The 17,722-nt window shown below is 43.7% G+C and overlaps 1 protein-coding gene across 1 annotated transcript in view; it reads right to left on the bottom strand.

Annotated features, from left to right (window-relative positions):
* LOC126354143 (transient receptor potential channel pyrexia-like) overlaps positions 1-17,722 on the bottom strand; it is a 179,877-nt gene that overhangs the window by 99,642 nt on the left and 62,513 nt on the right. The window contains exon 3 of the mRNA XM_050003594.1: positions 13,239-13,714. Within this exon, the coding sequence (XP_049859551.1) occupies positions 13,239-13,714 (476 nt within the window). The remainder of the gene's footprint in view (positions 1-13,238; positions 13,715-17,722) is intronic.

Genomic DNA, 17,722 nt, shown 5'->3' with positions numbered 1-17,722 from the left:
ATGTTAAGTCCCATAGTGCTCAGAGCTATTTGAACCAATTTCCCGCGCGTTTAACTAGGGCTTGGTAGCTCTGATGTATGAGTCGATATCGTTGCTCGGGAGCTGCCTTCTGGTAAACACCTGTGTTAAATCGCGCTGATAACATTTGTACCAAAATGAAGAAATCCGCGCATTTGATCGATTCTCGTGTGTTGATGAAAAGCGTAGACAGTGCTGAGTATTTTGAGAAAATTGAGTCTTGTGAGTGATTTATTTTAGGCGGTTTCGCGAGTGAACTTCTCAAGTCGTAAGTAAACTCCGCGTGGCGTGTATCGTCCAAATTACGAGACATTGTAACGAGCACTTCTGTACCAGAAGATTACTGAACGACTGATTGTTTTAACTCGCAAGTAGGCGTGGGTCAGTGACTGTTTAGGGCGTTTAAAATATCGGGCTGCTTTTGGGTGTGAACTTATTACAGAGACAGTCAGCAACATTTCATAACTAGCGTCGGTATATTAAATACGGACTTGATAGCACTTTTCCTTGTTTTAGAGACAATAAACCAACTAAAAGGAAATTTTAGACATTTTTTCGAAGGGATTATGCAAGAATCCCGAACGCTCGGAAGTTTTAACTAACTTTCAGCTACTGCCCATGGACTGGAGTTTTTGCCTGGTAGGCGTTCAGTTGAATTTTTGTCACGACAGCTTTTGTCGGCTACACCAGTATCTACCATCGCAGAGTAAAGGGGCAGACAACCTGAAGCCTATCCAGATAGGTGAAAAGATTGTTTAAAGGAAGTGAGAGAGGAACCCGCCCCGCCCTGTGAACCGAAAATTACTTTCAAGTACATTTGAGGTTCATATAACGGCAACATTATTACTAGCCGTAAGTTTAACTAATCAAACGAAAACTAATAAACCCATGGATTCTTTACAAAATTTGTGAATAGAAAAAAGCTTATTGATAAATAATAATTTATAAGAGATTTAACTATTTTACGATAATACATCACATTTTTATGGCTTGAACTTAATAGTATTACAAAAAATGTTTTCCACAAAATTCTAATTTTTGATTCTTTTGAACAAACCAAATGTGCATTTGACAAAAATGAATACAATTTAGGTCTTTTGTAAACCTCCTGTCATCTTTAGACTTTACTTTGCCCATTTTCATTGTAAAAAGTATTTTTCGCAATAGAAAAACTTTCTAAACTAATTCACTAAAATCATATTTATATAAAATTCACTTTGTTGTGTGTCCTTCATTACAAATGTAAGCTATTCCCGAAGTCAGTTATTGTGAGCGTTCATCACAAAAAAGAAAGAGATCATTACTTAAACTACGCTATGTGAAGATCCACGGAGGGTGTCTCTTTTAACTAAGCACAGTTTTTCACAACATTCTCATAAAAAGCGCAATTATTGGCGTCCTTATCCTGTTTGACAATAGTATGACGGGGGAATCATTTCCTATTATATGTCACAAATTTTTTTCCACTGTGGTGAGCTTCTATATAAATGACATATTTTTCAGCACTACTTTTCGATAAAACAGCGTGGATACTTCGTTTCACATTTGCTCTTACATCAGTTCCACTCCTGGGTGCTTTACAAACATCAACGTCCAATCATCTGCCAGGTACAAGTGAGTCTCGTGTCCGGTTTCCAGAATGGGCGTACCTGCAAAATCCAGTACATCTAAGCCAAACAATAAATATTTCTCCCAAATACGTCTATTTGTTTCTGGTCGTAATGGGCATGTTTTCATAGACAAATTTCTGGCTTTCATTGACTATAAAGTCAAAGTAGTATCATTACTCCTCTAAAGTATTATTCTGAATAAATTCTTTTTCAGAAAAAACGTGAACTAACCTACACTAATCAAAAGTGGTACTCTTAACTACCCCTATCTTTACCCAACTCAAATTTATAAACAGCAGTTATTAATAGACATTTCAGATTCAAATTTACTCAAGCAAGTTACTTCTGGAAAAGCATTCACTCTTCACTATGCAAGTTCTTGGCGTCTGATCATAATTTTTTCCAACTTTACCCTCAAATACTATTAAAAACATTTGATAACTTCTAGAAAATCTTTACACGGGAAGGGTAACATCTGCTATTTTATAAGCTTTACGTGATAAAATAAAAAGTTTTGAACATTTACAATAAGTGCCTCAGTTGGCAGTTGTCACAAAATACTCATGTTCACCTTTACGTCTGTACTGAATCTCTTGGCTTGTTCATTGACAGTCATAATAGTATTGCCTCTGTTCTGAAACTTTTTAATAAGCAGGTAGAAACACATATCACCGCAATTCCAGTTTACATTATCTCATTATGCTTTCACGTATTCTTCTCAATCATTCCTTTAATATGTTAGTAGTTTTATTTCGTACTGAAATTTACTTGTCAATAACTCTTTATCTCCTACGAAAAAATATGTACAATATATATAAGATAGTAAAGAAAGTACAGTGGATAGTAGACGTTCTGAATGAAGAAGAGGCAGGTTGACGATACGAAAACGAAATAATATTTCTAACAACTCTGGATGCCTGGTGTTCGTCAAACATTTATCATCGCAAATATGAGCTTCCACTGAGGCCAGTTAGCTATTACTGCCCATACTTCTGTCTGTATATACTTCTTTAGGTCAATAACCTCCCTTTCTCCACATTCATTGTTCCACACTATACCCCCCTTTTTTTCCTGCATCAACGTATAGGCACATCACATTCCTCAACCTGCCAGATATCGCTTTCTAACCTGCAAATGGCACTGCCAAGCGCTTTCCATTTACTATAACGACAGCTTCGTTATTTGTAAAATCGCCATTCCCTTTGTATGTTTGCGGAAAAACTGACCCAGCCAACATTTCTGCACTCAGCCCGAAAATTATCAGGAAATTCTGGTGCAGTTACTCACCCTGAACCATTACAGGTAACATGACCTCATGAGTTACTGCTTTCTTACTTTTATCTGTGGCTACTAGAATGTTAATTGTGGAGTCGGGCATAATAACTTTTTCTTTCCGATTGGAAATAGCATCTACAAAATTTTTTGATACTGCACATACATCTGAACCGATATCAAGTAAGCAAGGAAGTTTTTCACCAAAAAAAAGTTAACTCCTATAATCAGTTGCCCTGATGATCCTTCAACAGTTTCAGGATCTGGTTCGTCCAATAAATCCCGCACTACCTCACGTCTGTCGAATCCTATACCTTCCGCGGAAATGACACACACATTTATCAGATCTTATATCTTTAATTGTGGCAACTTTAATTATTCTGTCTACTAGTGAGAAGTCAAAACATTTCTCCAAAAATTCACCTTCTCTAATCCTCTCAGATTCGGCAGCACTTCCTTTTATGTTGTCAGAATTTTCAAAATAACTCCCAGCTTCACATATACTTTTGTAGCTGCATCATTATCCCATGAATTTTCTTCCATTATACTTACGCCTTCTTCGACATCTGAAACTCCTCCACCGCTATCAGACAGAATCTCCTTTATTCTACCTAAAACTGCATTGCCGGTGTATCTTCGTTCTCTATTATACTTTCCGCACATACAGTGCTTTCTTCCGTGTTCCCTATAGGACGCAGTACTCAGTTATGCTAAGATCTTGCACCACAATCGTATCAGATATGGCAGTCTGCAAACGCTAGACTGCTATTAGTTTTCCTCATAGCCTACTCTGCCATTAGCCCTAGTGTTGTGTTCATTCAGCTGTCTGGAATGTTGTTCCGCTCTCTCAGCTGACTGCTGATTTTGATGACTGTCATTCCCGTTCCTGTCGTAATTTCTACACTCCTGGAAATTGAAATAAGAACACCGTGAATTCATTGTCCTAGGGAGGGGAAACTTTATTGACACATTCCTGGGGTCAGATACATCACATGATCACACTGACAGAACCGCAGGCACATAGACACAGGCAACAGAGCATGCACAATGTCGGCACTAGTACAGTGTATATACACCTTTCGCAACAATGCAGGCTGCTATTCTCCCATGGAGATGATCGTAGAGATGCTGGATGTAGTCCTGTGGAACGGCTTGCCATGCCATTTCCGCCTGGCGCCTCAGTTGGACCAGCGTTCGTGCTGGACGTGCAGACCGCGTGAGACGACGCTTCATCCAGTCCCAAACATGCTCAATGGGCGACAGATCCGGAGATCTTGCTGGCCAGGGTAGTTGACTTACACCTTCTAGAGCACGTTGGGTGGCACAGGATACATGCGGACGTGCATTGTGTGTTGGAACAGCAAGTTCCCTTGCCGGTCTAGGAATGGTAGAACGATGGGTTCGATGACGGTTTGGATGTACCGTGCACTATTCAGTGTCCCCTCGACGATCACCAGAGGTGTACGGCCATTGTAGGAGATCGCTCCCCACACCATGATGCCGGGTGTTGGCCCTGTGTGCCTCGGTCGTATGCAGTCCTGATTGTGGCGCTCACCTGCACGGCGCCAAACACGCATACGACCATCATTGGCACCAAGGCAGAAGCGACTCTCATCGCTGAATACGACACGTCTCAATTGGTCCCTCCATTCACGCCTGTCGCGACACCACTGGAGACGGGCTGCACAATGCTGGGGCGTGAGCGGAAGACGGCCTAACGGTGTGCGGGACCGTAGCCTAGCTTCATGGAGACGGTTGCGAATGGTCCTCGCCGATACCCCAGGAGCCAACAGTGTCCCTAATTTGCTGGGAAGTGGCGGTGCGGTCCCCTACGGCACTGCGTAGGATCCTACGGTCTTGGCGTGCATCCGTGCGTCGCTGCGGTCCGGTCCCAGGTCGACGGGCACGTGCACCTTCCGCCGACCACTGGCGACAACATCGATGTACTGTGGAGACCTCACGCCCCACGTGTTGAGCAATTCGGCGGTACGTCCGCCCGGCCTCCCGCATGCCCACTACACGCCCTCGCTCAAAGTCCGTCAACTGCACATACGGTTCACGTCCACGCTGTCGCGGCATGCTACCAGTGTTAAAGACTGCGATGGAGCTCCGTATGCCACGGCAAACTGGCTGACACTGACGGCGGCGGTGCACAAATGCTGCGCAGCTAGCGCCATTCGACGGCCAACACCGCGGTTCCTGGTGTGACCGCTGTGCCGTGCGTGTGATCATTGCTTGTACAGCCCTCTCGCAGTGTCCGGAGCAAGTATGGTGGGTCTGACACACCGGTGTCAATGTGTTCTTTTTTCCATTTCCAGGAGTGTATATCCAGTAAAGCCCCCTCGTCCTCTGCACCTTCCTCTGTGACAGCTCTTGTACACCTACTCTGTTTACTTGCACTTCACTTTGCCTAGTAGGAGCTCTATAATTTCTATCATTATTTTCCTCCCCTTTCAGGAGATTCTCTACGCGTTCCAAGTAACCAACGAACTCGTTTATGTCCTCTGTGGGTGCAGAAACTATTTTATTTCACCAGTACAAATACAACTTATTTTCTAACCCCTTTACCAAGCCAGGAGGAGGACAAATTATTGTCATGTAAAACTAAACAGCCACGTCTGCACAAACCTGTTAACAGTGTCTTTCTTTGGGTTAAACATTGCACCTGACCAAAAGCTGTTTAACACTGCCATCTGTTTTCTTTTTCCCCAGTATTCCTGAATGAACGCCTGTTTAAAACTTTCCATGTTGCCGTACTTGTGTACAGCTAAATTTCCCCAAACACATGCCTCTCCCATAAGATTAGATGCCACAAAACCTATTTTCTGTCGTCATTCCATGACCTAGGCAACACATCCTCAAAATCACTTCAAAACTCTTTGGGATGCACACTCTTAATGGGATCAAATCTCAAAACCTGTCTGTGGTTAACGTAGGTAATTTAGAGGACACTGCGATACTATTTGTTATTACACGATTACTACAGTTAGTAATTTTCTGTTCTATGTTTGTTAGTCTAATGTCATGCTCTTGTAAGTTACCATTCACTGCTGTACTAAATTCTGACAAGTTAGTTTCTAAATCAGTCATTCTTACACATACCTGCCGTCCAAAAATTTTAAATTTGTCTTTTTCCTCCTTAATTTTATTAGCCAGAATTTTAAGTTCCTAATTACACTGTTTTTCAACATCATCTACTCGGGCCTATACTTTTGTGTAGTCAGCACTTAACTGTTCACCTAGCTATTTACTGTCTCCAGCAACTTGCTTTATGTGATTAAGTACTTCACCTTTTAGTTTTACAATATCATTCTTGCTTTCTTGTTTCGCATGGCAAATTTGCCCACTCACGCTTTCGCTAAGCTGTGATACATCATTTTCTTACAGAATCACTTAAGCCTGAAATTCTGTGATCCATTTCCTCCTGAATTTCCTTTTCAAATTTTTTTTAAATTTATTTTCAAACTGTTCTGACGGTTTATAAGCCCCTGATTCATATGAGAAACTATTCCATTTGTTTTACTATCCATTTTCTTACACAGTCCACTTATTTTTGTATTCATATTATTATTAATTTCAGACCCAAGATCATTTATTTTACTATTAATACCCTCCATCTGTTTCATAATGTTATTGAACATGGTTTCTAGGCAAACATTCTGCTCACGAGGCGCCAATGCTGGCTCTATTTTCGCCTCACTGACAGTAGATGGTACTAATTTGACATTAGGACGAGGTGTCTGTTCCCTACTTATTTCTTTGTTTTTCTGCCATCAACTTAGAAAATGATTCCCTAATTTTTCCTTCACAAGACCGAGTGCCAACTTAACATCAGCTTCCCCCGTATTTTGCTTATTAATTGACTCATACGTATCAGATACCAAATTTGGATAACCACTGTCATTAATCTGAGACATATCAAAACTAAAATTTCCTCTCATATTATCATCTGCAGATACTGCATCAGCAAAATCAACCACCTCCTCCTTTCTCTTATTACAGGGTTCTCACTTTTCCCCATGTTGACAAATTTCTTTCCACTCCCCTGCCACACACTCATACACGCCAAATGAAGCTAAATACTACTTAGCTTTTTCTACACTGCTGCGAGTCCGTCCGTCAAAGACTGCCAGTTCCACTGCAGTTTCTGGACCCCACAGCACTATCCACGTCTGCCAACTGCTCCTGCTACTGATCTGATCTGCTGCGGACGCTACTGCCAGCTGCTATCGTCGTCGTTGCTGAAGTTCGCTGACCTCTCTGCCTGCTCTGTCCAGAACCTCCGCTAATATTGTTCACAATTCTGCACTGGGTTTAAGTCGTCGTCCTATCGCTTCACTTCAAAAGTCTATCTGCACACGCTTGTGTCTTTCTAACGCGGATTTTACACTGCGGCCTTTAAAGTTCATTCGACAGTGAACTTTATTTTCGCGGTCGCTAAAGGCATCGTATGAGGCGGAGCAGGTTGCTCTCTCACTATCCCTTATAGTCTTTCCACCTACCTGGATAGGCTTCAAATTATCTGTCCCTTGAGTCTGCGATGGCAGATACTGGTTTAGCCGAGAAAAGCAGGCTTGAAAAAAAATCGATTAAATACCTGCCACGTAAAGACCACATAAATCCAGTCCATGGGCAGTAGCTGAAAGTTCGTTAAACTACCGAGCGTTCGGGATTCTTGCACGACTCGTTCGAAAAAATGTCTAAAATTTCCTTTTAGTTGGTTTATTGTCTCTAAAACAACGAAAAAGGCTGTCAAGTCCTTATTTAATATCCCAATGCTAATTATGAAATGTTGCTGACTGTCTCTGTAGTAAGATCACTCCCAAAAGCAGCCAGAAGATGTTTAGTCCGACCCGATATTTTAAACGTCCTAAACATTCCCTGACCCACGCCTACTTGCGAGTTAACACAGTCAGTCTTTTTCCAGAACGTCATTGATACTCTTCCTGCACTTCTCGCAGTGGTCCACGCTGCAAAAGGTGGTTATTTAGGCATTTGACGGATGATCATATTAATGTGAGCGGGAAGTATACATCGACAGCTACAGTAGATCAATATCAAAATATAAGAGATGTCGAGAAAATAAATGAAGCCAGTAGCAGTCAAAGTAGTTAATTTGTATTACTGATTAACAAGTTCTAACAACTGCTGCAGATGGAGATCGCCACAAGAAATTGTGACAAGATCCAAGACGTGTCCCCTTGCAACCGTGCAAGTAGTCAAGCTGTCGTTTTGTCCCGGAACATTACAAGAGTAATGGCTCCTGATGAAGCCAGTGAGGATGTGTTGTTGGATGCTGAGATAGCGTTACTGTGAATGTGTAGAACCGTCGATGTGGTACACTATGTGATCAAAAGTATCCGACCATCCCCAAAAACGTACGAATTTCATGTTAGTTATATTGTGCTGCCACCTACTGCCAGGTATTCCATATCAGCTCCCTCAGTAGTTATTAGACATCGTGAGAGAGCAGAATGAGGCGCTCCGCGCTGACAGAGACCGCGAACAGTTGAAGAGGGTCGTAATGTGTAATAGGCAGACATCTATCCAGACCATCACACACGATTTCCAAACTGCATCAGTATCTACTGCATGTACTATAACAGTTAGTTGGATTTTATGGTCGAGCGGCTGCTCATAGCCACACATCATGCTGGTAAATGCCAAACGACGCCTCGCTTGGTGTAAGGAGCGCAAGCATCGGACGACTGAACAGTGGAAAAACGTTGTGTGAAGTAACGAATCACGGTACACAATGTGACGATCCGATGGCAGGTTGTGGGTATTTCTAATGCCTGGTGAATATCATCTGCCAGCGTGTGTAGTGCGAACAGTAAAATTCGGAGGCGATGGTGTTATGGTGTGATCGTGTTTTTCATGGAGGAGGCTTGCACCCCATGTTGTTTAGCGTGCCACTATCACAGCACAGGTCTATGTTGATGTTTTAAGCACCTTCTTGTTCCCACTGTTGAAGAGAAATTAAGGGATGCCGATTGCATCTTTCAACACCTATGCATAATGCACGGCCTGTAGCCGAGTGGTTACACGACAATAAATCGCTGTAATAGACTGGCCTGCATAGAATCCTGACCTGAATCCTATAGAATACTTTTGGGAAGTTTTGGAACGCCGACTTCGTGCCAGGCCTCATCGACCGACATAGATACCTCTCCTTGGTGCAGCACTCCGTGAAGAATGGGCTGCCATTTGCCAAGAAACTTTCCAGCACCTGACTGAACGTACGAGTGCGAGAGTGGAAGCTGTCATCAAGGTTGAGGGTGGGCCAACACCATACTGGATTCCAGCATAACCGATGGAGGGCGCCGCGAACTTGTAAGCCATTTTCAGCCAGGTTTCCGGATACTTCTGATCATACAGTGTATGTAACGGAATAGAACACGGCATCAGTCAAGACATTCGACGGAGCGCTAGTATCCGACAACTGACCATTGGCGATACAGGCACTCGGCAGAAGCCACCGCCTCCGTGCTGCTGTTTCTGCGTGCGAACAACACGGGACGTTGATAACTCTTCAGGAAGTTTCTGCAGTTAGACACACTGCCGCATGAGAGACGACAGACGGCGGTCACAGACCCTGTTCTAGACGTTTCCATGATAACAAAGAAATTCAGGCCTTCCGGCAGCTCATCACCTAGCAGTGGTCAAGCGCAGTCTACGATTCCAACCGTGTGCTTTGATCCATGGCGTCGCGTGCGACTTCATGAGATACGTTGCGAAGGGTGTAAGCCGCCAGCATAGAGGGCAGCCTGTTATTAAATGTTATCTGTGGTTGTCTCAGTTAGTAGTGTAATCTGTGGTGTTTGTGAACTATGCGTAGCTTCAGTAGTTGGGAGTGAATCTAATATTAATGTTATTCATAATTTTGCTTTTCACAAATATATGGCTGTCTTTTTCCGAATGTAACATCGTTGAGGCGCTGCGTATATCAAATCGTTTGCTCTTATAGGGTTTGTTTTGTTACCGGTAGCTCACTCATATGGTACATGTTTGTTTTTGTGGCTTGGTCTGTCGTAATGGGATTGTCTGTTTGGTATTTATTCGTTATTTGTTATTTATAGGTTTTGGCCATGTTAATTTTTGTTTGTAGTGCGATTCATTTCTTTTTATGTACAGTATTTTTTTTGGGTTCATTCTGGAGGAATTTGTGTGCATTATTTTTCCATTATGTCGTTTTGTGCAGGTGTTTCTGGTATCGCTGTCTTCGTTTGAGGTATATGTTAATGTTATGCGACCAAAAAGTCCGGAATAGGTATGCCAATCAGGCAAAATCGCCGTTAGCATTGAGGAAGTCATCCCATCGGGGCACCACGTTGAAGATACGCGTCTGGTTAAACGGGCCTGTTTTGACCGTAGCTGCCTGCTGCACATCCTCGTCCGACGGGAATCACCTACCGTTCAAGGCGTTTTTTAAGTGACCGAGGGCGTGATAAACACACGAGGAGGGATCAGGACTATAGGGCGTGTGCTGGAGTGTCTCTTACGTGAGTGTATGTAACTTCTGCCGAACGACATTTGCTATAAGGGGACCTGCATTGTCATGAAACACCAACACCCCTTGTCCCAATTTTTCCTGCTTTCGACAGACATGCTTCTTGATACACATTCTTCTTTCTGCGATGGCTGCCCGTGGTGTTTTCCTACGGAAGCCAAGGAAAAATAACATCATGTTGGTCCTGTTTGAACACATTTGCTAATAACGTCACCATAGTTCAAGTTTCCGCATTTACCGCATGCACGGCGGAAAGACAGACGGCTTCTCTGGTAGTTTGCTATACAGGGCGAAAGTATTTAAACAGACAAACTCTAGGACAAATATTTTTCCCTCATGTCATTTTTCCAATGAGGATTATTTAAACCGGTGGAGGACATATTACACTCTTTAGTTGTAGGCAACTGCTGTCCACCAATGTTGTAGTGCATTGTCTCTGATTACTAATTGAGCGATACACCTGGAGTGAGTACACTGATATGGTTGGTGCGTACTACGTAGCGCACCACAACAGACGAGCTGCACAGCAGGTTTATCAACAACAATGTCCTAATCGCCGTGTCCTGCATCATACGACCTTTGCTGCTGTCTACCAACGTCTGCGTGAGACCGCGTCATTTAGCAGATAACCTGGGCAGGGACGCCGTCGCACGGTAAGAACGCTGCAGTTTGAGGAAGCTGTCTTGCAGCATGTGGAGCGGGATCCTTCAATCAGCACTCGTGCAGTTGCACATGACATGGGGACGAATCAGACGAATGTAAGAACAGTCCTTCGAGAGCAATTGTTATGTCCATTTCACTTACAGCGTGTCCACAACCTGTAACCAGTTGATTATCCACCCAGAGCACAGATTTCGCAGTGGTACCTGGAACTGTGTGAAATGCATCCTACATTTCCATCCTCTGTGTTGTTTACCTATGAAGCAACGTTCGGGCGTGATGGAGTCTTCAACATGTACAATTCGCATGTTTAGAGTGAGGATAACCCATATGCCACAGTTACTAACGCTCATCAGGTGTTGTTCTTCGTTAATGTGCTGGTCGGTGTTGTTGGGGACTGTTTAATTGGGCCGTATCTGCTACCTGGGTCATTAAATGGCAGGCACTATGTGGTGTGCGTACTGTAAGACCTTCGGTACACACACCATCAGATTATTTGACTTGTCGCTCTAACGAAGTAGGCGAGTGTGAGCAATATGTCTCGTGGTCTTATCGTGGCGTGTTTATCTTCTGCCGTTAGGTCAGACGATAGAAATGCCTCTTGCTCGCTTAGAGTAGCAGATTGACGGTGACCAATTTTAAGCCGAACTTGATTAGTTTTCGTACACATTTATTAAAATAATAAAAAGCATAGACATTATTACGTAACTTGATTCTGGGTGCTGTTTACAATTGACTATCTGAAGTTCCTTTGGTATTGGTACGTTAATCTTATTCTCACATATCTCTGATACTTGACAAAGTGTCTGTACATTTATCTTCATGGCTATGTACAGGAATATGATAATCTTCTTAGGTGCAGACTGAAACTTGACTATAGACTGGTATAGACTAATGCAGACTGACTAATCGGAGGTATGTACACTCGTTATAATACCTCGCGCGTTCAGGTATCACTGCGCGAGTGTGATCCACGAGGAGAATAGGTTCTACGTTAGCAGCAATCTCATTGGCTGCATTACATATTAATACGCGGATCGGCGGAAGCAGAATTTGGTCCGTCTCTAAGACAGCGCCATCTCTCTGTGCGGAGACGGACGAGCGCTGCGCCTGCGCTGTTGTGCTTAGCGGGGCGCGCTCTAGTGGGAAAGTTGTGTACGCGCTGACTACACGGAATATGTACACAACACACTATTACAATTTTCTCGCCAGGGCATTGCCAGAATTGCCGGAAGACGTCCCGCTCCCTACAAGCAACGCATCTGGTTCCTAGATGACGGGGTGCCGGCACATTTCAGTCGTCGTGTGCGTCGATTCCTGGACCGACAGTTCCCAGAAACGTGGATTGGCAGAGGTGGTCCTTTATTATGGCCTGCTCGATCCCCAGATATGTCCCCTTTGGACTTTTTTACGTGGGGAGAGATGCGCAACTTTGTTTACGCAACTCCTGTTGCATCAGAAGAGGATCTGGTTGCCCTGATAGTAGCAGCAACAGGAACAGTTCAGGATACTCCTCGGGTTTTTGCCCGTGTCAGACAGAACATGATCCGACGGTGTAACATTTGTTTACGTGTCAATGGAGGCATTGTTGAAAATTTACTGTAATTGAAATTGGGTTGTGTTAATGTGTTGTCTCTTGGTCATAAAAAATATGGAAAATTGTTTGTTGGTTTAATTAATTTGCCGCCAGAGAAATCTTCCTCAACCGATTTAAATACTCCTCATAAGAAAAAATGACGTTAGGGAAAAATATTTGTCTTGATGTCCGCTACAACCTCCCAGAATTTGTCGGTTTAACTACTTTTCACCCTGTATGTCGATGCTTATATGCCCTCACCGGAGTCGCGGTACGTCACAATGTGTTGTGGACAGTATCATATGACTCCACTGGCAGTGTGGCCTAGTTTGCACCATATTTTAAATATATGTGACGATACTGATTTTGTGACTATGCCATTATGCCTTTACTATATTAGGACATGTTATAAAACAATGGTCATTGCTGAGCGAAACGAAGAATTTAGTGATCACTGACGGGAATAAGAGAAATTTGTTCTACTTTTACACGTGAGACGTCTTCCTTAGGACTCGGTAAAGTAACACTGGACGCAGTAAATCGCTAGGGCAGTGTAGAAATGTGTCTACGAGAGTGGAGCAGTGTGGCGCACCTGCCGTCAGCGTCTGTGGCGGCGAGCAGGCGGTCGGTGCGGCCGCGCAGCAGCAGCTGGTGGACGAGCGCGGCGCGGCCCTGCCAGGCGGCGAGCAGCAGCGCCGCGTCCTGCTGGTCGGCCGGCCGCTGCAGCAGCGCCTCGGCGTCGCCTGCGGCCACGAGCGGCGCGGCGGCGTCGGCGCCGGGCAGCGCGCGCAGCCCCGCCTCCACGTCGGCGCGCGCCCACAGCTCTCCCGAGCCCGAGCCCGAGCGCGGACACGCTGGCGCCGCGCCGCCCCCCGCCGCGCTGCAGTTGCCGCTGCCTTCGTCACCGCCGCCTCTCGCAGTTTGCGCCGGACTGCCGTCGTGCCTGTTGATGCTGACGCCAGTCGCTCTCTGCTTGGCCTCGGCCCCCAGTGCACCGCTCTCGACGTCCTCCTCGCTCGAGATGTCGCCGCAGTCATCAGAGCCGTCCTGCCAATGCACGCGCGTGTCCTAGCGGAAACGTCGATAACAGTTAGCGTTTCTTAGCTGCGGCAACATCATCTGACCCTAAATCCAAGCTACATAAGGAAGAACCATTATTAACCTTAGAAATACTAACGTATTTTCCATAACACGTACTACGAGGCTTGAGGGAGGGGGCTGGGGGGTACTGCATAAAAACCTAATGAGAAAAATAAATTTCTTTAATTGTTGTGAACTTTTTCTAACAACATTCTTTTTACTTAGATACTGGAATATAAGTAGGTTCCAGAGCCTGAAAATAAGTTTAGCACAATCTTACAAGGGAACCTGCACATCGCACCCACCTCAGCTTTAGTTATAAGTTGGCACAGTGGATAGGCCTTGAAGAACTGAACTCAGATCAATCGAGAGAACAGGAAGAAGTTGTGTAGAACTATGAAAAAAATAAGCAAAATATACGAACTGAGTAGTCCATGTGCAACATATGCAATATCAAATTTCCTGTGAGCTCAGGAGTGCCGTGGTTAGCGTGAGCAGCTGTGGAACAAGAGGTCCTTGGTTCAGATCTTCCCTCGAGTCCAAATGTTTAATTTTTTATTTTCAGTTTATGTGACAAACTCTTATCTTTTCATCACTTTTTTGGGAGTGATTATCACATCCACAAGAAAACCTAAATCGGGCAAGGTAGAAGAATCTTTTAAGCCATTCGCCAAGTGTACAAGTTAGGTGGGTCGACAACATATTCCTGTCGTGTGACGCACATGCCGTCACCAGTGTCGTATAGAATATATCGGACGTGTTTTCCTGTGGAGGAATCGGTTGACCTATTACCTTGCGATCAAATGTTTTCGGTTCCCATTGGAGAGGCACGTCCTTTCGTCTACTAATCGCACGGTTTTGCGGTGCGGTTTCAAAACATAGACACTAAATTTATTACAGTGAACAGAGACGTCAATAAACTAACAGACAGATCATAACTTTGCGAAAATAAATAAACTTTTCTCTCGAGAGAAGACTTGAACCAAGGACCTCTCGTTCCGCAGCTGCTCACGGGACCATAGCGCTCCTGAGACCATACTGTCCTTGATGTTGCATATCTTGCGCTTGGACTACTCAGTTGGTATATTTTGCTTATTTTTTTTTTTTTTTTTTTTTTTTTCATAGTTCCACACAACTTCTTCCTCTTTTGTCGATTGATCAGTGTTCAGTTTTTGAAGGCCTGTCCACTGTGCCAACTTATAATTAAATTTGAGGGGGGGGGGGGGGGGGGGGGTGCGATGGGGAGGTTCCCTTGTTAGCAGTGTCAAAGCATCTTCCGTAGTGTGTACACTGAACGGAGTGGTTCTCTATTATCACCACGACTTTTTTTAAAAAAAGATACATATTTCGTTAATTATCGTTGAGTGTTGTTCGCAGTATAGTTATTAAAGATATATGGATGTGTAAGACTGGTCCTGAACTTGAAATTATGAATATGACATTTGTTGCAGAATGTCAGATTTACTGCTAAGACTTAAGTTTTTGGCTTATTTTGTTCTGAAAAATTAAAAACAATTACTGAATGTGGCACAGGAAATCATTAAAAACAGTAAATATTTTTTCGAAATTTTAATATGTAAAGTATGTGACTAGATTACTTTATCCGAAAGGTAGGCATAAGATATTTACACATACATCTACGTAGATACTCCGCAAACCACCGTACAGCGCGTGGCGAAGGGTACCCTGTTCCACTCGAAAATAGAACGAGGGAAAAACGACTATCTATATGCCTCCATATGAGCCCTTATACCTCGTATCTTATCTTCGTGGTACTTCCGCGCAGTGCTTGTTCAAGGCAACAGAATCATTACGCAGTCAGCTTCACATGCCGGTTCTCAAAATTTTCTCGACAGGTTTCCTCGAAAAGAATGTCGCCTTCCTTCCAGGACTTTCCATTTCAGTTCCCGATGCATCTTCGTAATACTTATGTGGTTTCCGAATCTACCAGTAACAAATCTAGCAACCCGTCTCTGAATTGCTTCACTGCCTTCCTCGAAACTGACCTGGTACGTATCCTAAACACCCGAGCAATACTCAAGAATAGGTTGCACTAGCGTCGTATATGCGGTCTCCTTTACAGATGAACCATACTTTCCTAGAATTCCCCCAATAAACTGAAGTCAGCTATTCGCCATCCCTACCCCAATCCTCACGTGCTCGTTCCATGTAACATCGCTTTGGAACATCACCTCTAGGTATTTAAATGACGTGACTGTGTCAAGCAGGACACTACTAATGCTGTACATTATAGGTTTGTTTCCCCTGCTCATGCGCATTAATTTACATTTTTCTACATTTAGAGCTAGCTGCCACTCATCACACCAACTGGAAGTTTTTGTTTAAGTCATCTTGTATCCTCCTACAGTCATTCAACTTCGACACCTTACTGTATACGACAGCATCATCTGCAAACAACTGCTGATTGCTGCCCACTCTGTTCGCCAAATCATTTCCGTGTGAATACAATTATAGCGGTCCTGTCACATATCACGATAACTTTATCTCTGATGAACACTCGCCGTCAAGGACAACATACTAGGTTCTATTACTTACGAAGTCTTCGAGCCATTCACATATCTGTGAAATTTTTCCATAAGCTGGTACCTTCTTTAACAGCCTGCAGTGACGCACTGTGTCAAACGCTTTCCGGAAATCTAGAAATATTCGCAGTATATCACTTGAGGGAAGTGCAAACTGAGTTTCGCACGACCGATGCTTTGTAAGACCATGCTGATTCGTGGACATATGCTACTCGCTCACAAGTAAATTTATTTTATTCGAAATGACAGTTTGCTCAAGGATTCTGCAGCAAACCTATGTTGGGGATATTGGTCTGTAATTTTGCGGGTCCGTTCTTTTTGTACTTAAATGCAGGAGTCATAACATGCGCTTTTCTCTAGTAGCTTGGGTCTTTTCTCTGGGCGAAAGATCCGCGATAAACGCAATTTAAGCAAGGGGCGAGTGTTGTACAGCACTGTTTTAAAAACGGAATTTGTATTCCATTCGGACTTAATGATTTAAATGACTTATTTGTTTTCGACTCCTTGAATTATTTCTCTACGCCTAGGATGGTTATTACAATGCCGTCCATAGGGGAGTCTGTTCGAGGGAACTGCGAGGGTTAAAAATCCACGAATTCTGAAATTAATCTTTCGTACTGTATCGGACTGCGTCCATTACTAAACTTTCTGATGTGCAAAAAAGTTAGCAAACTGGACATCTGTAAGTGGTCCTTTATATTTCCCAACCAGAACTCTTACTAACTTTGCCACCTTGTAACGTATCATTTATTGGCCACACCTATGTTGTCGTACTGTGCCTACTGTGTCGTCTAGAGCCTATCTTTGGAAAGGGGCGGTCTGAATCCTAGATTCACATCTACACTCTGTAAACTTCAGTGAAGAGAATTGTAGATGTTACTTCCCATTCTACGAGTTTTGGGCTCCTCCCCTTTCGAATGTAGGAAGAAAGATTGCTTAAAACCCTCTGTGCGTGCTGTGCTTAACCAAACGTTGTCGTCATCATCCTTACGGTAGTGAGTGATACGTCAGGACTTTGTAGTACGTTCCTACATTCATCACTTTACGTTAGTTCGTAAAATTCTGTAAGTACATCTTCGCTGGATGTTTTGCATCTGTCTTAAAGATTTCGCCAGCTAATTTTTTTTCTCCCTCTGACACACTCCCATGATCAAACAAAACTGTCAGCATTCCTGCTGCCCTTCTGTGCATAAATTCAATACTCTCCGTTATTCCTATTTGATTTGATTCCCACACACGAGCAGTATTTTAAGAGGTGGCACACGAGTGTTTTGTAAGCAATCACCTTCGTGACCCGCAACCTGCCACATTCTGGAAATGGTATGGAAGCCTGCGAGCCTGTCTCTGCAGCGAGTCGTATTCCCAGAGTTCTAGGAGTCTCCCAACACCTGTTGGAAATAGACTTCTCGAAAGCCCTTGTAGGAAGCAGCGTTTTTGCAGTGGAGTGTTATTA

Source organism: Schistocerca gregaria, chromosome 1 (assembly GCF_023897955.1).
Source record: "Schistocerca gregaria isolate iqSchGreg1 chromosome 1, iqSchGreg1.2, whole genome shotgun sequence".
NCBI classification, from domain to species: domain Eukaryota; kingdom Metazoa; phylum Arthropoda; class Insecta; order Orthoptera; family Acrididae; genus Schistocerca; species Schistocerca gregaria.
Note: the sequence above shows the minus strand (reverse complement) of the source record. Positions and strands in the feature narration are given on the sequence as shown.